Source organism: Vipera ursinii, assembly GCF_947247035.1.
Source record: "Vipera ursinii genome assembly, chromosome: 2".
Lineage (NCBI taxonomy): Eukaryota > Metazoa > Chordata > Lepidosauria > Squamata > Viperidae > Vipera > Vipera ursinii.
The window spans coordinates 70,525,929-70,548,173 of NC_139513.1; the positions used below are offsets into that span (position 1 = coordinate 70,525,929).

At 39.9% G+C, this 22,245-nt stretch overlaps 1 protein-coding gene across 1 annotated transcript in view; it reads left to right on the top strand.

Moving 5' to 3' along the window:
- MST1 (macrophage stimulating 1) overlaps positions 1-21,890 on the top strand; it is a 29,079-nt gene extending 7,189 nt beyond the window's left edge. Inside the window, exons 6-18 of the mRNA XM_083354091.1 lie at positions 1,050-1,170; positions 5,361-5,479; positions 6,737-6,896; positions 8,555-8,685; positions 9,376-9,478; positions 10,753-10,889; positions 12,184-12,219; positions 12,414-12,525; positions 12,971-13,048; positions 15,374-15,520; positions 17,291-17,397; positions 19,039-19,178; positions 19,942-21,890. Coding sequence (XP_083210217.1) covers positions 1,050-1,170; positions 5,361-5,479; positions 6,737-6,896; positions 8,555-8,685; positions 9,376-9,478; positions 10,753-10,889; positions 12,184-12,219; positions 12,414-12,525; positions 12,971-13,048; positions 15,374-15,520; positions 17,291-17,397; positions 19,039-19,178; positions 19,942-20,103 — 1,553 coding nt within the window. The 3' untranslated portion in view covers positions 20,104-21,890. The remainder of the gene's footprint in view (positions 1-1,049; positions 1,171-5,360; positions 5,480-6,736; positions 6,897-8,554; positions 8,686-9,375; positions 9,479-10,752; positions 10,890-12,183; positions 12,220-12,413; positions 12,526-12,970; positions 13,049-15,373; positions 15,521-17,290; positions 17,398-19,038; positions 19,179-19,941) is intronic.
- The last annotated feature ends 355 nt before the right edge of the window (positions 21,891-22,245 follow it).

Consider the following 22,245-nt stretch of genomic DNA (forward strand, 5'->3'; position numbering starts at 1 on the left):
TGAGCGATGAATTGAATTGAACTGAGAGAGAGTGATTGACCTAAAATCACCCAGCAAGTATCGTGCCTAAGGCAGAGCTAAAGCTCATGGTATCCCAGTTTCTAGCCTAGTATTTTAACCACTTGACCAAACCGGCATCGGTCTAGGCAGTCATGAAAAATCAAACTGACCTGAAGGCAATATATGTGACTGCAAAATGAATAACTTATGTTTTTGTACTGTTGATATTTATTTTTAGATTTAAATGTAGTGCCCACAGAATCCCTTGTCAATAATGAAAGTAGACATTCATGCTAGACTGGAAAAATTGTGGATTACCTTGTGGATTACTGCCATATGGGTCAACTATATGGACCAAGTTCTGTTTTGTTTCTGAAGGAAGTGGAGGATGTAGCAAGATACAAGCAGGATCTGTTCAATGGGGTCAGATAATTAGAAAAACTACTATAATTGTCATGATTGATGGCTCTTCCTAAACCATATGTCTATTTGATCTAGTACCAAGTGCTGTTTTGTTTCCAGAGGCCTCTTATGTCTATGGAACTTTATTAGTTAAGGCTTGTGTTTCTTGTGTTCCCTCTGTTCAATATTGTCATGTATTTGCTCTTTCTTGTTCAGTCCTGGAACCTGTACAGAATGTGTGCATACTCATATGCTCTGCCTAGTTTATTCATGTAAATTAGTTTTCTTAGTTACTTTCCCTTCAACCTTCTGGTCAAGATGTGTAGGGAGTCATGGAGATGATTTTAGAGAAATTATCCAGAAGCCATTAAGACATAACAGGAGCAAGCTTAGAGCCCAGGGCAGAGGGAAAATATGAGAAAGAGACTCACACTAGCTCCTCCTGAATCCCAAAGTGTAAACGGGAAGGAAGGGAAAACACAGGCAGACTTGCAAATTATTATAATCCTTTAAAATTAAGGTTAGTTCTAGTTTTCTTGTGGAATCAGTTTCTTGACCTGGACAACTTTGCAGGGCTGACTAGATTCTAAGTGACTCTTACTACATACCTCTTATACTTATAGTAATATTTTGCCTTTGCCTTCCAGCTGTCTGTGTGTCATGTAACGGTGAGGATTATCGGGGATTCGTTGATTACACTGTGTCAGGAACAGAGTGCCAACGCTGGGACCTGCAGCACCCTCACAAGCATCCATACCTGCCAAACAAGTACTGATTCTAGACATTGTGTAATCTGTAAAGCAGCAGGAGAAAGGGCATTTTCTATGAGGCATTGCCATAATGGTACTTTCTAAGGGACAAGGAAATCCTTGGGAGTTATTAATAGCAGTCAGAGGAATTGGCTTATATCAGTAATGACTTTGCAGTTGTCACAATCAGTTTTCACATTAATTTGAAATTCATATAGTGGAGACACAGACGCTTCCAGGTTCAATTTCAGGCATCTCCAGGGCAGCCTGGATACATAGCAGCATAAGAAAAACCTTGCTAGATCAGAGGTCCAATGGCTAGTTCAGAATTTTCATTGCCATAGAAGCGAATTACATACCTTTGGGAAATGCGTACTGGTTATACCTGCAGAAGCATTTGTGTTTCTGTGTTTTACACATTGGCACCCATATATAATAGTGTGACTAGTACCGGTACTTAACCTTAACTCTTTATATTTTTTAAAGTTAAATTGGTGGCAATTACTTATTCTAGCACAACATTTCAGACTGATAATATATCTATGTTTACTCTGGAAATGTAGTTCACTTTATCATGCCCAAATTTCCCATCATTCAGCTTTATGAGTTACCCAAGGCCCCAAGATTTTAAGAGAATGCACAAGAAGAACTTTCTATCTCCTTTCACCGCACTGTATCAGATCTACTCTTACTAATCATTCTTTTTCCAAATATCCAAAAGACCCTGTTATGAGTTTTGTTTACCTTATGTGCAGCTCTATCATTCATCTCTATTGTATTTTTCCTGTGTCACATTGCTACTCTATGATTCATCTCTATTGTTCCTGTGATGCATTTCCTGTTCCTGTTGTATTCCCTGTCTCTAAGAAAGATGGCTTCTGCACAGTGATGCCTTATATTGTATTTACTGACTCCATATGAAACAGACCCCATATTTGCAACTGTTTTAAAAAAACAAGTTTTATTAATTTTCCAATTTTACATCAAAATATCAAAGTGTTTAGGAAGCAATGTGGTGATTGGGTAAACAATAGTCCAGTAAGAAAATCATTTGTGTCTATCTCAGGTTAAATCATCTAAAAATTCCCTGTTTCCCTTATTTACTATATCACATTCAAGTTAATGCATTACTAGTTATAACACAGTAAGTTAAGGTATTTATCAATATATTTTTAATTTTAGTTATCATGTCCTGTTTTTAAGATTTTACCCATTTTCAATTACAGTGCTCCAATTTAGCCTTTTAGATCCATAGTATTTAAGTTTTGGGTAGCTTAAATTTCCCATTTCATTACATAATAATTGTTGTATCTAAGATACACATATTGCATAATTAAATACATTCTTATTTTATTTCACAAATATATTTCACAAATATATTCTGTTTATCATCCTAGTACAATATGATCCTTTATTATCTCAATCCAACTTCCATATTATAATTCAGAACTATATTCTAATGAATAATTTTAATTTCTCTTATAAGTCTAAATCCTAAATATTAAATCAAATAATATCTTTTAAAGTCTCCCCTTGACCCATTAAGTAAAATTTTAGGCTCTTCCATTATAGATAAAGGGGAAAAAACAAAACCATTTTTTAAAGTCTAACTCTGGCTTTCTTTTTGTGCCAAACAGGCTTCCATAGCAATGCCTTTAAATCCACCTTTTAATAGAGAAAAGTAGAAAGTAAGATACATAAAAACCCAAAATTATAAATAATCACCTGTTTCAGAGGGAAGTGCAGTATTGTCCCCAAATGTAGTAACCAGAGTATCCTAAGTGGGTTTGTATCATAGTTTTGTTTAAGGAGAGTTAGTACCGTGTTCTCCTGAAAGTAAGACCTGGTATTATATTATTTTTGCCTCCAAAAGAGGCATTAGGTCTTATTTTCGGGGGGTGTCTTATATTTTCATGACACTTGCCTCGCCTTGCGGCGGTGGCATCAACAACCCCGTCCAGCAGGAACCTGGAGTGGAACCAAAAAAAAGTTCAGTCAGACCTTCCAACTTCTCGTGAGATTTTTTTTTTTTTGCAAGAAGTTGGAAGGTCTGACTGAACTTTTCTTAGTCCCACAAACTCCATTTTCCTGCAGCAGGAGAGAAACGCACTAGAGCTGGAAAGCAAGTTAGTGAAGAATTTTTTTTTGCTTTCGAGAAGAGGGAGGAGCTGGGCGGGATGTGCCAAACTCTACAGCAGCACGGGGAGGAGAAGCGGCAGGAAACGGGGCTTCCATTTCCAGAACAGAGAAGGGAGATGCAAGGTGATGCACGGTGGCAAGCAAGTGCTCTTCTCTGCTCGGCATCACTGCATGGAGCCACTCCCTGCCCAGTTCTCCATTCTCTCCGGTGGCGGCAACGGAGGGCTGGCAGAGGGAGGCTTCAGGGGAGGCTTGTGCCATCCGGCCATGGTGCAAGCCACGGGAGAGTTGATGGAGGAGAAGGCAGGTGATCTGTGGGGCAAAGCATGAAGAAAGCCCCTCCAGCGGCGCACAGTGGCAGCGGAGCCTTTCACCATCACTTTCCCCTGGAGGGGGACCGGGCCTACCTCATCCATCCTCTGTAGCATGGCAGTCCAGCTCGGGAGGGGAGTGAAAGGGAAGGTTGCTGAGCAAGGAATGGCCTGGCTAGAGAGGCCCTGAAGGAAGTGGGTGCAGGGCGCATGGGGCAGCTCCAACCCTCCCCCACCTGCCTCGCCTTGTGGCGGTAGCAGTGCAATATGCCACGTGGCCTCCTGCCCCATTGCGGCAGCGAGGTGAGACAGAGTGGGCAGAGTCCTAATTAAGGCTTATTTTGGGAGTAGGGCTGATAGTAGGCCCACCCCCAAAAATCAGAGTAGGGGATTTTTTTTAGGCTGGGGCTTATTTTCAGGGAAACATGGTAGTTTTACTTTAAATATTTTTCTAATGATCTTCAAGATGGAAGTTATTTTTTCCCCACTGCAGCAGTACACAGGCTCACATTTTAATGGGACATGACCTTCCTTGGCCATCCATTTGTGGTTGTTATATATGTGAAATTAGGATTAGTTTGTTCCACTTCACATATGTTAAAATTTCTGCCTGAAAACCAGGGTCAACATGGGCAAAGCTGAGCTAAACTGACCACTGGTCTCATTTGGTGTAAAGCACAAGGCAGCTTCCAATGGGCCTATTAGCCTCTTATAAGCCTGCTTTCAATTTGACACAGTGAACAAACAGCACATTTATAACCACAAGAAGGGTCTGTTTTTTCTTTTGATGTTGACATTATGAATTACATAATGTCCATTTTCAGTGAATTGCAAAACATTATGCATTTTCATAAAAAGAAAACAAAAGTACAGTGAGTCCTTGACCTATGACTACAACTGGCACTGTAACTTCCATTGACAAGCAATATGGTCACGCCCTATTTTATGATCCCTTTAGCCACAGTTGTTAAGTGAATCGCCACACTTAAATCATTAAATTAATCACAAGATTGTTGAGCAAATCTGCATTCCCCCACTTTGCTTGTTGGAAGCCCTCTGGGAAGGTCACAAACGGAGACTATGTGACTGTGGGATGCTGCAGTGGTTGTATGTGAGAAGACCAGTCATAAGTCACTTTTTTTGGTGCCATTATAACTTTGAACAATTGTTGTATGTCGAGGAGTATCGATATGCATTTCTCCATAATTTAATGCAGGCGTTTTTCTTGCATTTTGAGAGAACTGTTACCACAACATTCAAATGGGGGAAAAATCTGGAGGGTAATTTAAGTTTCTGCTTTTGAATTTGTTCAGAGAATACACATTATGCTGATTTGTTTTAAAATGGGAACCAAACAAATGACTTCCCTTGGGCTGTAACTTTTGTAATAACTGATTTAAGACTGATGGAATTGTGTTCTTCATTAAATAAATAATTTAGGTTTTCCAATCTATTGGCTTTACTTTTGACCAGTGTTTTTCCAGACACATGAACATCAATCCCGAATCCCACAGTTATGAAGTGTGTTACTCTGCAATTTCAATATATTTGCTATTATACGTATCTAACGTGAAAAATATCTTTGGCCCGTCCTTGAGTGAGCAGTGGATCAGTATGCTTGATCAGAAAATGATGCTGATGATATGGATGCCACTTCTCCTCTATGAAGTGTGACACTTACAAAATTGTTGCCTCCTTAGGGAAATATTGACAGTAGTGTTTTAATTTAATTCTTCCTTTCTCTGTTATTTTTTAAAAGATACCCAGAGAAAGACCTTACTGATAATTATTGCCGTAATCCTGACAATTCTGAGCAACCTTGGTGTTACACAGTGGATCGTGCCAAGGAGCGTGAATTCTGTCGCATTCATAAATGCAGTAAGTCCTTCTGAGCTTCAGGACCTATTTGGAAATGTATCAGTCTTAGAGAGCTAAAAAAATTCATTGTGATCCGAATGCAGCATGGGATGGGTCAGTCACAGTGTATTTTACAAATGCCAAGGGGAATTTGAGACCTTATATGGAGACAAACCTGAATAATGATCTTTTAATACATTTACAAAAGCTACATGTAATGAAGAAGAAAAAAAAATCTTCAGATGACTATTATTTTATGATACACAAAATCTGTCTATGAATGTATAAAATGCACTGTGAAAGTCCTTAGGGTGATTAAATTATTGTGGTTCTAGTTCAGTTTGCATCCTAGTCAGTCCCTATATCCAGATCAGAGCAAGCTCATGTGCTACTCAGTTCAAAAACTATAGCTTGAAATTTATTTATTAAAACATCTACAACAACCTAAACACGGTTAACTAGCCAATGGGACAAAAGAGAGAGAGAGAGAGAGAGAGAGAGAGAGAAAGAGAGAGAGAGAGATAGAGAGAGAGAGAGAGAGAGAGAGAGAGAGAGAGAGAGAGGGAGAGAGAGAGAGAGAGAGAGAGAGAGAGAGAGCTTTTGAAAACAATATTGTAAGGCAGTACCAAAGGAAGCAAACTTTGCTTATTCCAACTTAACTCTTTTATGTGCATAGCAGCAGGATAGAAGCAGATAAGGCAGGGCACCTGATAATTAGGGGGGAAAAAGCTGGATGGGAATGATGTGCTGAACAATGTGCTCAGCAGTTTCTGTTTGCTGATTCAGTAGTCTGTAATCCAGTGTTTCTCAGCCTAGCCAGCATTGTAATTCTAGGAGCAGAGGTCCATGCATCTTACAGATGCCAAGGTTGAAAACACTGCTTTCATCCATTTTGTAATTGTAGATTGCACTTAATGAAAACTGGAATGTAAACTTTACAGTTTTTAAGTTCTGAACCTTGAATAAGTAAAAACGTTCTTACGAATGAAGGTGAGTATATATGTCCCAGGAAAATGTTGCAGGATCTAATCTGGATTGGTTACCAGGACCAGAGGTTTAGTCTTCCAAGCTTGTCTCACACTCTGCTAGAGAGAAGTTCCCTGAGGATGGGCTCGGAAGACTAAACCTCTGATTCTGGTGACCGACCCAGATTGGATCTTTTCCAGGGTTTTGATGCAAGTTCAGGATAAGTGTAGTACTCTTTTTTCATTCATGCTATGGAGGATTTGTGATACGCTTTGCGATTTGGTTTCCATGGATTCTCCCTTTTGAAAACAGAAAAACGTCCACATCTGTCTACTACAACCAGCTGCTTCCGGCTGAAAGGAGAAGATTATCGAGGCAAGGTGAATGTCACTACATCGGGCGTCCCCTGTCAACGCTGGGACTCACAGACACCACACCGACACAATTTCCACCCAGAGAAATATCCATGCAAGTATGCATTGGCGATGCTGCTCTCCCAGGAATATATCAAGTCCAACTAGAAATGGGATTGGAAGCATTTCCTCTGATAAGGTTTCCTTCTGCTGGGCATAAAAAGTTGCTTCACCCCAAATGACTACATGGGCATATTCATTTTGATTTGGTTTGGGACAAACGTAGAGCTTCTTCAGGATTCCCCCCACACACACCAGTTTTCCAGTGTATCCTACAGGCCTGTAATGTGCTAGTGATCACCCATTCAGCTGGGTGAACCTTTGCTTTATTGTTTTCAAGATCAGCCAAGTGATACCACCTGGGCATGGTATGGATTCATTATTTCACTAGAGGTGGGAAGGCTGTTTTCTTTCAATCAGAGTAGTTATATATATATATAAGCCTAAGAAAAGGGGTTATTATTTTTTTTACTGTTTGCACACTTTAGAAAATGACCCACAACAGATTTTTTTTAAACACTGTGCATCTTGTGCTTTAGCGTGTGTATAATCAAATAAAGGAAATTCTTATTACACTTTCAAAAGGAAAAAAAGGAAAATAATCCAAATTCTACTTTTGCTGCTTTACTAACCTCTCCCTTTGGGTTTTCTCCAACAAAATGTTCTCTGAAAATTACTTGCGGACTTTGGCTTCATTTAGGAATTCCATCTGAATATCTGGATAGATTGCTGTGCCCATCTCCTGAGAGTGGAGATCTATCTTTCTTTCTTTCTTTCTTTCTTTCTTTCTTTCTTTCTTTCTTTCTTTCTTTCTTTCTTTCTTTCTTTCTTTCTTTCTTTCTTTCTTTCTTTCTTTCTCTTCTTTCTTTCTCTTCTTTCTTTCTTTCTTTCTTTCTTTCTTTCTCTTCTTTCTTTCTTTCTTTCTTTCTTTCTTTCTTTCTTTCTTTCTTTCTTTCTTTCTTTCTTTCTTTCTTTCTTCTTTCCCTTTGTGCTGTGGTATCATAGCTTGTGGCCAGATTGCCTGCAGTGTCTAAGCCTTTTCTCATGAGTGAGTGAAATGTTATTCACAAATTTTATCTTGGCCCCAAACAATGCCAGTTGTATCATTTGTGGCCCCCATTGCCTGCCCTAATCCTGCCTCTGCTGTTTCCAATTCACTTTTGGATGATGATATCATAATTTTTGAGTATGCTGCTCCCCATCAGCAAGCTGAATGATTTTGCCTCTGGCTTTGCTGCTGCTCCCTAAGCAAGTTCCCCACCAGCAAGGAAACTGAAATGGAAGCTTTATTCTTTTCTTTGGAAACTGAGGACAGATGTTAGTCCAGGCCAGGCCTCTGGTGACAATAGCAAAGCATTGGCTGTTTTACCTAGAAAGGACATTTTCTTAGGTTCCCCAGTTACAAATCCTTTAGCGATTTCAAAGTAAAAACAATATATTGATGGAGCTCAGAAACTGACTGAAAGCCTGTGTAGTAAAGTAATTTGGATGATAACAGAACTTCACTAACTAGAGATCTGTTAAAAGCCTAAAAAATCTTATGACTTCAGGCTGTGTTGTAGCTATGGATCAACTAACCCTGAAGCGTCTTCCAGAATGCTCAGTCTTGGAAACTGCAACTGAATTTATGTTGAAGGCCAGCCAGAAGCATTTGGGTGCATCTTCAGAATTGGGCTGGGGGAGGGTGCTGATCTTCTGCCTTGCCTCTACCTTCTAGAGACCTAAGTGAGAATTATTGTCGGAATCCTGATGGCTCAGAGGCTCCCTGGTGCTTCACTATGATGACCAACCTGCCTAGAGCTTACTGTTTCCAGATCGAGCGCTGTGCTGAGGACGTGGAGGCAGAGGGTAAGAATGGTGGCCCCGAGCTGGGATCTAGAGGGAAGCTTTTCCCAGTGACTCTTCTCACAGAAGTCTGGGCTGCATTATAGTACCATTGTTTGTTGTCACTGAATGAGAAAAGAAGCAGCAGAGTTCTATCTGCATACCATTTGAATGGCTATAAGGATTCTATATGTCACTGTGTCTGAGATGATGCAGATCAAAGGGGAATCCATAGCAAAACAGTGCAAGGCAGTGTTTCTATTTTTCCATTCCAGCTCCTGATTTTCTGTTCCCTCTTTCAGCCCATCTCCAATCCAACTTTCGGTAGTCACTGAGGATGCTTCATTCTCACTGTGATGTTTTCCCCTCAAGGTTAACCCTTCTAGCACGTCTTGGGTTCTCAAGAGATGCTTATTAGTTATTGAACAGAGACTGCTAACCTGGTGGTCTCTAGAGTCTAGATCAGGGGTAGGCAACCTCTGCTCTTTTATGACTCATGGACTTCAACTCCCAGAATTCCTGAGTCAGCTATGCTGACTCAGGAATTCTGGGAGTTGAAGTCCATGAGTCATAAAAGAGCAGAGGTTGCCTACCCCTGGTCTAGATCTTCCAGGAGAATACGGTTCCTTGGTAGCTGGAGAGCATAATGTTTGAAACATCTTTGTGTGTACAAAGACAGGCAGATGAACTGAGGTGAGTCTTTGGTTCCCACAGACTGTTACCATGGAAATGGGGAAGATTACCAAGGCACACTTAGTAAGACCCGGAAAGGAATTACCTGCCAGAAATGGAAGGAGCAAACCCCTCACACACTCCAGTAAGTGTATGAATGGCGGGAAGTCTTATCATTATTCTGTTTCCATTTCCCTCTTTAAGCCTTAGTCACTGCAGGGAGGACGAGTTAACCCTATTAAGCACCCAGACTTCATGAAGAATGCTCAGATTGCAGCCATTTGCCCTGATCCTGAGAGAAAGTATCGCACCTCTTGTGGTCTGTGCTCACCCAGCTCGTTCATTAGACTCTTGAGGACAAGATTGACAGGATCTTAAATGTGTTAGTGTGTTAAGTTGGTGAGTTCATAAAGCTCACTGCTTCCAATCTGGAGAAAAAAAAAGAGTTCTAGAATAGCACTTCCCTGTTGTATGGCTGCTTCGGGAAATAGCAACTTTCTCTTGGGTTGAAGCCAGGTGGGCAAGGCCATAAACTAAGAAAAGCCCCGTGTTCCTACCTCGTTGCCGCTTTTCCCCCACAAAATTTGATGGCTATCCATCCAAGAAAGAACATCTGTTGGGTGACGCAAGTGGATGATTAAGAAAAAGACAAGGGAGAAGAGAAAAGGTGATTGGATCATTTAAAGGCCAAATATTGCTCGTTGTTATCACTTTATGCCTTTTTTTTAATCAGAATTTTGCCAAATTCCTTCTCAGTTTCTGTTACGCTCAAAAGTCCTCGCAATTTTTGCATTTATTCTTGTTATCTTTGCTTTTGATTAGGGGAACAGTAATGGCCTTTTTCCAATTGTCAGACAGATACAACCTTCACAAATTCAACAAACTGTACATCCACTCTGCAAGCAAAATAGATCTGTATTTTAAGATGTCTCCCATCTCACTGTCACCACCTGCAGCCTTGTCATTTTTCAACATTCTCATAGCATTATAATTCTTATTCAAAGCTCTAAAATACTTCCTCCAATTAATTATCAAAGACCAAGGTAGCTGAGTTTGACAGAGACTATGCAGTGAACAATTGCAGTTTATATATAAATAGCGAAAAGCTACAACGAGTAGATGTAGCACTTTCTTTGGGGGGAAATATGATTTTTTTCAGAATTGTGCAAATACATAAGAGCGAGTATAATTAAATCCCTAGGTGAAGGAAAATTGCATTTTTTCAGGAGTCAAAGGTGAACACTTGAATTTTGGGGGGAAAAATTAGTATCTATTGATGCTTTCAAGTGTCTGAGTCAGCCATCAGAATATATTGACAACTATATGTAACTTTTATTTTAAAAAATCAGCAATCCCCAAAATAAGAAACAGGGCAAAAATGACACAATACTGAACAGTCTTTTTTAAAAATTTTCTTAGGCACTTCTTTCCCTTACTACCTAGTGTGCGCCTTGAACAGAACTATTGTCGTAACCCTGACAATGACAGTCATGGGCCCTGGTGCTACACTATGGATCCTAACACTCAATTTGATTACTGTGCCATTAAACCATGTGGTAAGTTTGATTCGTGATGAAGAAATGGACGCTGCCTTAGTGTCTATTCTTGGCAGCCAGCTGGTGTGATCTTCCAGAGGCCAAGATTTTTCATGCCCACGTTGACCTCTTTGTGGCCAAAGGAAGTGAGGGCTTTGGCTTACCTTTCCTGTTTTGATGTAGTAATTGTTTCTTTGTTTGCAATATAAATTGTTTGAGCATTTGAAAGCATAGTAACAGGTGGCGCATGCATTCATGATATAAATTAAACAGTGTAATAATATAACCACAAGTCTCATTTTCAAGAGGGGATGCTAGGAAGATGGGCAGCATATAAATTTAATAAATACGTGAATAAAATATACTAGAATATGATTTCTTGTTTATCATTGAGGTATTCATGTTTATGTTTATAATAGAATTGAGCATCTGGTTTTCCAGATGTTGCTAGATTCCAATCCTATTAACTTCAGACAGAAAGGCCAGTGGTTTGGGAAAAGGGGAATGTTAATTTAACAATCTCTGGAACATCTGTTGCTTCAAATACTTGCAAGGTACCGGTAGTAGTTTTCCTTTGTTTTTTCAAAAAATGGAAGATTTGAGGTCTTCCTTTTTTGGCTTCAAAAACAATCATGAACATGTACCGTATTTTCCGGCGTATAAGACGACTGGGCGTATAAGACGACCCCCAACCTTTGAGAAGATTTTCATGGGTTAAAAAGTCGTCTTATACGCCGGAAAATACGGTAATGACATATGATTCTGAATGCCAGGTAGGTTCCTAAAATTAATGCTTGAAATCTGGTTTGGCTAAATGCTGTTCTAGAAACCAGGAGGCACTGAGTTTTAGTCCTCTCTTAGACATGGCATACAGTTGGTGAACTTTGGACCAGTCATTCTTTCTTAGACCTCAAAGTGTTGTTGCTATGGGGAAAATAGGAGTTAAGAACATTAAATATGTGAACCACCTTGACCAAAAAAAGGTGGGATACAAATCCAATGAATCAATGAATGCTTGTTCAACACCCTGTCAAAACCATTTTCTATATAAAGTGTGACTGACATTTTCCCCTCTTAAAATAATCCTGAACCAGAAGACGCCACAACAGAAGCTAACAATAATTCAACTACAATCAGTTTAAGAGGTGTGCTTGTCACTCACTTAGGACAAAACACAGGGTGACTTGCATTTTGTAGAAACAAAAACCTTCTACAATGAGTATGACTGGCACCTCAGAGACTGTCATGAAATAAATAATAATAAGTGGAACATAGATGTGCATGCATCAATCAATGTTTTGCTTTGTTTCTACAGCTGATGACAAGAATCAGTCCAATTTGCTGAATCCAGGTGAGCTTTTTGCCAGGCATTCTCTTTGTGGTAATTTTGTGGGAAAAATAGTTTTGATGAGAAAAGGAAAAGGTACACAAGTTTTCCCTCTGCCTTTGGCTTCAGGTGACTATGTGAACAGTTCGAAATAAAGTGTGTTGCTTTTAAAAAAACATTTAAGGACAATATGTCATGACTTGACTTTATGGTTGCAGAGAATGTGGTTTTTGACCAGTGTGGTAGGAGGAATGAGCGAATATCGATTCGGGCTCGTGTTGTAGGAGGTGAACCTGGAAACTCACCTTGGACAGTCAGCATTCGCAATCGGTGAGCAGAACCTGAGTGGTGATGGGAGGTCAGGTGGTGCAAAAAATATTGGCTGCAGATACCTTACACAGAAAATCAGAGAATGAATCCTGATGGGAGAACAATCACTTCAGTAGTTCTTTTAAAAGAAGGAGATCGTAACCCTGTGAGCAGCTTTGAACCATCAGTGTCATTACTCATTGTCTTCTGGATTGGCAGCTCATAAAATATTGCAAAACAGGAAAGTTCTCTACGCTTCCTTGGAAAACAAGGGCATGTTTTTGTGAGGCTGTTTTGTGTACTTGGACCACTTTTTGCCGAAGACCAGAAAGGGGTGCATAGGGTACAACCATTGAACGCGCTATTGCAAAGCTGGATGTTGCAGATAACCTGGACACGCTCCCCCAAGAGGTAGGTTTGGGGGTTTATTTGCTCCTGTGACGTGTGCCACTGTTTTGCTTTCCAGAGAAGGAGTCCATTTCTGTGGAGGATCACTGGTAAAAGAGCAGTGGGTAATCAGCACCCGGCTGTGTTTCTCCTCCTGGTAAGCAGAGTTCTGGAAAAGCAGCTTGTATTAGAAGTTACTCCCCCCCCCCCCCGCATTCCCCTTTTCTTGTACATTTTTCTTTTTTTATATTCTATTGAAAGCTTTTTTAAAAAAATAAAAAAGATCATTTTGATTTTTCCACATGCTATCTATCTTTTGCTTATAGTTGGAAGCACTCTTGGGGGATGTAGGCCAAAAAGTGGGATATAAATAAAATACAGTAATAGACAATGTTAAATAAATCTGTAGGCCTATATATTAAACAGCTGTCATTCACAGACACCAGAGCATAACTAGCTTTGAATCATTGGAGTACTTTGCATGTTTAACTAAGCAAATAGGCTGGGCACTTTCTTACAGCACAGAGACAAGTGGGTGGACAAGTGGACTCAGCTCTCAGGAATGGCAATATTGTTTGCGGGTTACTGAGGGTTGAAGGCCCCACTTCTAGAAGGCCACAGGGTAGAGGCTGCCCCAAGAAGCAAGCTCCCCAAGTGAAGTGGCTAACCAATCATTTTTCTGCGGTCTGAGTTCAATGTAACCAAATAACAGTTTGGTTTGCTAACAGGCAGAGAACAGGCTGAGAACATATCTACGGTATAATTAAATCAATCTAAAACAAGATATGGGTACTTTCTGTGATTAGTTCTAGGTGGGAGTGGCATAAATCCTGCACTTAGGAGATATACTTAGTATACTTAAAATCAAAACTCACTGGGGGAAGGAGTAATTGAATCAGTCTAAGTAAGCCACTTATGTGAAATTGCTTAAAATGCATATTTTTGGAAAATATATGTCCGTGGTATGCTTCCTTCTCTTCCCTAAAGAGCCTCATTGTCCTCTGTTATCATGACTGAGTATGGACAGGAATTTGTGTCTCACTAATCCAAGTCCCAAGATTACTCTGATTCTGTTGTAAGAGTGATAGGAGCAATTAATAGAGCGATGTGATGCATGCTTCACAAATGATTATGAAAACAAGTGCAGCGCATTTTTCTTAGTTGTTGAAGAGGGTATGTTATTTCCCCGGTTCTCACATCTGAAAAGAGATGGCACTACTTTAAAAATCACTTCAATGAGTCATCTCATTGAAGATTCGCCTGGTGCACCAGTTGCGGCCCTATCTGGACTGAGATGCCCTACGCACAGTCACTCATGCACTTGTGACCTCCCGGTTAGACTACTGCAATGCCCTCTAATTGGGGCTGCCCTTGAGGACCACTCGGAGGCTTCAACTGGTGCAGAATTCAACCGCGCAAGTTGTGATGGGAGCTTCACAATACTCCCATGTAACACCTCTTCTCCGCGAGCTGCATTGGCTTCCGGTTGCCCTCCGGGTGAGATTCAAGGTGCTGGTAATGACCTATAAAGCCCTAAATGGCTTGGGTCCGGACTATCTAAGGGAACACCTGCTGCCGGCATCATCTTCCCATCGTCCTGTGCGCCCCCACAGGGAGGGCCTTCTTAGGGTACCGCCGGTTAATGAATGCCGGCAGGTTATTCCCAGGGGAAGGGCGTTCTCTGTGGGCGTGCCTGCCCTATGGAACCAACTACCCACGGAACTTAGGACTGCCCCCGACCTTCGCTCATTTCGCCAGGAGCTGAAAACCTGGCTCTTTGAGCTGTTTGGTCCAGACTGTGGGGTTGTTAATTTAACTGGGTTTTAGATTTACTTTTGGGGCTTGAATTTAATTTAATTGTTTTAATTGTTTTTGATTTTAATTTTTTGTATTTCATGGTTCCAACTGCCCTGTAAACCGCCCTGAGTCCTACGGGAATAGGGCGGTATACAAATTCAATAAAATAAGTAAATAAAAATAAATCTCCTAAAAACAGCAGCAATTTTTCTCAGGCTTATGGTGGAATCTGAAACAATGGTATCTGCTCCGTTCTGTTGCAGAGGGGTACTGTCTGGCACTTTGGTGAGGTCCAAAGGGTGCACAGACTTAGTGATCAACATCTAGGTAGGGGCAGCCAGTAGAACAGGGGCAGCAGCTTGTTGACCTTGGCTGAACTCAGCAAATGCTAAGCAGTTTAGACTTTGTTAATATTTTGATGGGAAACTATTGGGAAATCCCAAGTGATGGACTGAATTGGAAAGCCAAAAAATTATTCGAAGAAGACAGTGATGAATCACTTCTGTATTTTTGCTATCAAAATGTGACCAGTGAGCAGAACTCAAAGGAGTCTACCTTTATAGCTGCAGAAAAGTGTAATGACGGAAATGATTCATATCCTATTAATTTTTCCTACTTAGGAAGCCTCTGTTTAGGGAGAGGCTTCAGTGACCTTGTAACAATTATTAATTCCTCTTCTTGGCAGTGATGCTGACTTAACTGGTTACTACGTCTTGCTTGGAACGCTCTTTAAGAATCCTGGTCCTAATGACCCAAACAAACAGGCCATTCCTATAATTAAGATTGTCTGTGGTCCCTCTGAGTCACTTGTGGTGATGCTGAAACTGGAGAGGTGAGTAACTTTTCAGATATTCTGTATCTCATATAGCATGAAAGCAACTTAGTTTATATTCTAATAGGCGAAGGTCAAGACTTCCTCAATAGGGGCTCCTAAGAGTCTTCTGTGCTGTTATATTTTGGGAACTGCAAGTTACATACTTTGTTGTAGAGAAATCTCACAGAATGGACCCTATGAAACAAGACAAAGGAGAGGAACATTTTCAAAATTTCACACGGTTAGCATACAGTAATGGATGTACTAGCCTTGGACAACAGAGGTTTCCAGTCTGTCAAGGTGTTCTCCACCCTCCATCCTAAGCTGTATGGTTTGTGGGGAAGGAACTGGTGAAGATGGGGGTATGCTGCAAAAAAACCTCACAAACAGAAACAAGAGACGTGACAGGATAGGAATGTCTAATAGGTAGATTGGATTATCCAGGGCCAAGACTAAATTTGGCAGCAATCTTACTCTTTGAAGATATTTCTTTTTTTACTGACAGGCAGCTTCCTTCCTTGAACTTTGCAGGTAATGTTTTAGATTTCTTTTCCCCAGTCAGTTCCAAGAAAATTAAATTAGAATTACTAGGTTCAGTGATTCTCAATCAGGTAAGCTGATCTCTTCACATCTCCTCTAGAAGAAACCTACCATCAAAGGCATCCCTTGTGAGAAATGGGAATTATGTTGAAGTGCTATTTATTCCTGTTTCTGCTCTTAATTGTTGGATACATTCCTGCTTCAGGAACTGAATCCTACCCAAGGCTGATCTCATATTTTAAAAACCTTTATGAACAAATACATAATTGCACCTTTAAAAAATATATTCTAGTCAGCGCTGTGCTAGGGGCGGCAGAGCAAAACACAGCAAAAACATGAAGCTGGGCAGGAAAACCACATCAATATTGACAGTGATGCTGACTCAACTTCATCAGTAGGCATTTACCACATTACGTTGCAGTGCTCCCAACCGTTCTTTGAACTGATTATTGGCTTAATATTTGCTACCCCATTGCCCGTCTCTAACTAGACTTGTTGCCTTTGCTCTGAGTTCTGCCATCTGAATTCCCCTCAGGTTACAAAGCCTAATACCATTCATCTACTTCCTTTGGATGGTATTAAAATAAGGATGGTGGTTATAATAATAAGGGCTAGGTTGACTTAAATGTGCCTTACTCTTAAGCTGAGGATGAAATGAAGGCAAAATGATGCGGGTGCAGTGGAGAGAGAGATGGCCAGGGCAGATTTAGGCTGGGGTTAGGTGCAAGTGGGAATTGCCCTGGGACTGAGAAGTCAGAATGTACATAAACTTTTCAAAACCAACCTTTCAGGCAAAGGGGGTTACATGCTAAAGATATTTCCCGGTATGGGGTATTTTTCTTTCTCTGCTGAAAGTTGCTTTGGTGACTGAAGTTGCTAAAGAAACTGTTACATAGGAATAGTCAATTAATAGCTTTTACAAGAAAACAGGTTTCCATGAATTTGGTTTACAAGAAGGAATTCAATAGAATAAAAACTTAAAAGGCTTGCTCCAGGTAGATTCACAGTCCCCAAGCTTGTGATGACTCCTTGAAAACAGCTCCCTCCTACTTACGCTTTTGCTGAAAGCCTCATGCCGTGGCTATCACTGTTCATGGCAGAAAGATCAGTCATGGATGTGATGCCAGCATCAGCAGACACCCAGCCAAACTTGGGTGTGCTTGAAATACATCAGCACTTTGAGATGGCTTCTGGGTACAGAACAGATGTGTGAATTGGTTGCTTTTTGCCTGCTCTTTCTCACCACAGGCCTGCACTTCTGAATCAACGTGTGGCACTGATCTGCCTTCCACCTGAGCGTTACATTGTGCCTGAGAACACCGTGTGTGAGATTGCAGGATGGGGTAGCACTGGAGGTACAATCTGGAAAAAGGATTGGTTTCAGGGGATATCAAGTCCAATTGGTCCAACCTCTTATTCAGGAATTCTATCTTGCTGGGACAAGGAAGTAAAAATGTGGATTTTTCCTTGGATGTAAAGTGTATGACAATTTAACCATTAGTTGTCGGGAACTGGCTAGGTGAGGGGTCCCCAACCTGTGGGCCGCAGCCTGTTGGCCACTGGGCTGTGTGAGTGGCTGGCCAATGCACCACGAGCATTGCACAGGCCTTAGCGTCACCATGAGTGTTGTGCGAGAGCTACCATCGCCGTGAACATCATGCACGCTTGTGGTCCTGTTTGCGTGTGTGCATGTGCTCCTAAAGGCACCTCCCCAAAAAGGTTGGGGACCTCTGGGTTAGGTAATATTCCTCCTCACATTTTTATTCGTTGTCCAGTGAGAGAGAAAACCTGGAGCATGATTGGCAGGAATTGAAGTTTGCATGTGCAAACAAAGTCACAGCCCTGACAGGATTGTACTCCACATTGTGTAGATAGTTAGCTTGTCCAGATGGAGCACAAATTGAATAACTGAGCTATCAATTCCTTTTTAGGAATTGCTTATTTAGGTTAATGGAACTCTGAATACAAAATTTACTCCACTGACCCAATTCTAAGCAGAAATGTGACCAATATTAGGATAGTAACTGATACCTGTTAATTGGCATAGTGTTTGATCAGTTATGAAATTTGTCTATTTCTTTAAACCAAAAGCATCTTCATGTACAACATGATTGAGTTATGTTAATTCTTTGGTTTTTTTAAATAAGGAAGCACAAAAGCCCTCTCTAAATTCTGTACTGCCGTTATGCAAATTCCAAAGGGATATGATTATTAGAAAAGTAAAGACATAAATAGGAATATCTTCCATATCGAGAATCTCTCAGAAAACTAATCAAGAGTAAAATTTCCAATATTTTTATTAACCAGATATCCTTCCAGTTAAGGATATTCCCTATATGGAAGATTTTCTAAACTATTGTATGATTCACGCATGTCAATGAAACTTTATTTAGAACAGATTCCTGAACTCATATTATTAAGGTGATGAAAAATATCCTGTTTGAATATTATCAATTTGCCCTATTTGAAATTTGAGTGGATCATGGCACTACAGAGTTCGATAATTACTTACTGGCATTGTTTTTTCATTTTCATTTAAATAATACAGATTTTTAAAGGGATATCCTGACTATTAACTGTCTTGATATTTAGCATTTTGAAAAGCTATTATATTGTTGGGATGGTTTGCCTGATGTGGATAATAACACTGAATTGATTATTTATTAGTATTTATATGTGCCTGGCCAATAATATTGTTCACTTGGCAGTTTGTTACATAAGATGGAGAAATACACAATATCATAATAATCTGCAGCACAAATATTTTCAATACAGCAAGTAGACATAGGAATAAAAAAAATACACTCTAGCACACACATACTGATTCTATGATAAAAGCTCAAACTTTTTAAAGATGCCAGCACATAAAATACTAACCACAAATAAATTACCCAAAAGCAATACTCTCAGAGTAGCACACCATAAAGAGAGTCTCACCATTATAAAGGTCCATAACTCACACATTATCTAGTGCTCCGGTTCTTCTTTGCACACAGGAACTGGGAATGACAATGTCCTCAACGTGGCCAAGCTGCCAGTCATGAACAATCAGAATTGCAACGTGGCCCTTCAAGGCCGTCTGAAGGACAATGAGTTATGTACATCAGCACTGAAGGTTGGCGTGGGAGCCTGTGAGGTGAGCTGTCCACAGGGAGGTGGATTTGTATTGAACTGAATTGCGTAGCTTGCAACGAGATCAAAGTTGATGACAGGAAAGCTCCATCAAGTAACTGGTTGAGAGAAGTAAATATACAAATGAGAGGCCAACATCTGGAAAGTGAATAGCAAAGGGACGAGCCTTACAGAAAGGCCAAAAACATGGTACCTACAATCAGGGCTTTTTTTCTCATAGAACGCTCAGAACGGATTTCCGGCACCTTTTTTGGATGGAACCTTGTAGGGTAGGCAAGGTGGGTTGTATGACATGTGTGAGTTCCGGCACCTTTTTCTTTTACAAAAAAAGCACTGCCTGCAATAACCCCAGCCTAGGATGCCCACAATTTGATTAAATATTTTTATTTTTGAAAAATGGCTAATCTCCTAAATCACCTAATCTTATAATATTCTTGCAAAATATCTCAGGCTAGGCAATTTTGTGAGATTGATCTAAAAAAAAATGGAGATGGGCATGGGCACTTACGAGATTGCATCATGTCTCCTAAAAAGTTGCCAACCTTGTTTTTTTTTTTTTAAAAAAAAAGATGAGCAGTGGGAAAGAGTCCCCCAAAATATAAACTGAAAAGTGAAGCTGCAGATAAATTATGCCAAGGCAAGTAGGTCAGGGAAGCCATTTGAACAAAAGTCTGAGGTAGAAAATCAACCCATGTACCTTGTCAAGTGTTGCTGTGCTCCTTAAGCTTGAGCTTGCTTTTTTACTCAAGTTGGTCTTTTGTCTGCAGGGTGATTTTGGAGGTCCTTTGGCCTGCCTGACTCAAGACTGCTGGGTGCTACAAGGTGTGATCACCCCATTGCGGGTTTGTGCCCGGAAAGACGTGCCTGCCACTTTCATCCGAATCTCCATGTATGTTGACTGGATCAACAAAGTGATGAGGCTGAGCTGAGCTGATGTATATTTATCACAAATTCCTGCCTGTCTCTCCCTTCCCAGAACTAGTGTGGAGCAGACATTCTCATGTCACGTGAAAAACATTGCCCAAAAAGGGTGGGGAAAAAATAATAAAGGCAGGATATATATATATATATATAGCTAAGAAGTGTGAACCAATAACATACAAAGTCCCTGAACATATGGCTAAGCTAATGTGATTTTAACTAAGCATAAGCTAATGTGTTGCATTATTAAATCATCCATATCCTTTTGATAGGATTGGTTGCTTGTATAGCTCTTTCAATGGATATATTCATGGACAGAAGCTTCAATATGTAAGACTTTTACCCATAGCCGCCTCATTGGAGCGGTCGTTGACTTTACATTTAACATGGGCATTGTCTGCAATTTCTTTTTTCTGTCATCAGTATTAAAAGTTCAGTTGAGGCTGAATGTTCCCCAGGTTTAAGGAAATATTGCTTCCCTTAGAACACATGCACCATTTCTAAGTCCTGAAATAATTTCTGGTAAATAGGTTCTGGAGACCTTCAGTGTGATTTTCTGAAAACTGATTCCTTCTCCCTCTTTGTTATCACTTGCGGTCTGGTGTTCTCCAGATGTCGAAAGATTGCAACTCATAGCCAACTCCAAGGATTCATGGGAGGTATTGTCCAAGGCAGCTGAATGTAATTAACTTCATTATCCTCTGAACCAGCATACAAAACATCATACAACATCTTTATTTTTGCAGTCCAGACATTAGGTTTTTTTACATGTTACTGATTAATGTATTGGTGCATTATAGTTCTGTTAACCTATATGTGGTTCAAGTTTTTTTCACATCTGAAATGACATTTTTGTAGTCCAGGAAAATCTGATAGTTTTTCTATCTTAACAGCATAGTATTTCTATTATACTCTGAAACATTATTTCTCCAATAACATATAAATTATAGCCATCACAAATTATTGTATTGCATTTTATCTCCCTCATGTAATCACAGTTATATTGTTTGTAGCAACTGCATGCCAAATGGTCATTCTTACCGAGGCCAAAATTTTGATACAAGAATTAGTACTGCTATCATGTTCATTGTAATATCACTCATATTATTAAAGAAATCCTGCCTTTGGAAATAAGATGTAGGATGATTTGTAGCAGTTCACCAAGGATTTTGGACACCAAAATCTAAAAGGTTTTCCAGCCCTCCTCTTTCAAAAGCCAGTGTTTACAGAAACCCAGCAGCAGAGTTTTGAGTGAAAGGATATCTGATCTTATTCGAATATTGGTTACCAATCAGTGAATATGTTGAGACAAACTCAGCATATCTTTAGTTACAGTTTCCTTTCATGGCTCTGCACTGAACTTTGTCTCTGATCTTTATTTTCAGTTCAACAAATTGAAATTCTCACAAATAGATAAAGTTAAAGACAATTCTAACCATGTTCTGGTTAAAAATGCCTTAAGCACTAGTAACTGTATTTCCTCCCAGTACCAGATATTAGGAACAGAAACAAGTCATAGCAACTAAATTGCCTCCTAACCAAATTAAATATTTGCCTCACAGTATTACTCACAGTACACTATTTAGAATTGTGGATCAATGTATATTCAAAAAAATATACAGAATATACAGAAAGGTGATTTGGAATGTGTGGATGACTGATGTCACATTTGTCACCATCAGCTTAAATCATATGTGCCTGGATCTTGTGCAACTCCAGGAAAAAATGCAGTTTCAAGAATTTACTGATAGATCATGAGCAGACCTGAGCATGTCAACTCATTTTTTTTTGCTTCAAAAAACGAACAACAAAGCCAAAACAAAACAACAATCCTATTCTCCATTGGCATTTCAATTTCAAAGAAGGAAATTCCAGCCTTATTTGGAAATACCAGATGAGTGCCCTTATATCCTACCAATGGTCAGGAAAGTCTTGTTTCCAAAGGAATAAGAAGAAAGAAGATTTTTCAGCGTAAATTAAGCTGCTGCTCCTGGGTATACTCAAGATCCCTCTTGCTTCCAATGCTTTCTTTTCCTCTTAACATTAACTTAAATACAAACAAGTTTAAAGGCTGGAAGGTGGTCAAGATTATAGATTCCTCCTATCACCTTCATCCAGAATGGGCCTTTCAGGAACAAGAACTACTGCCA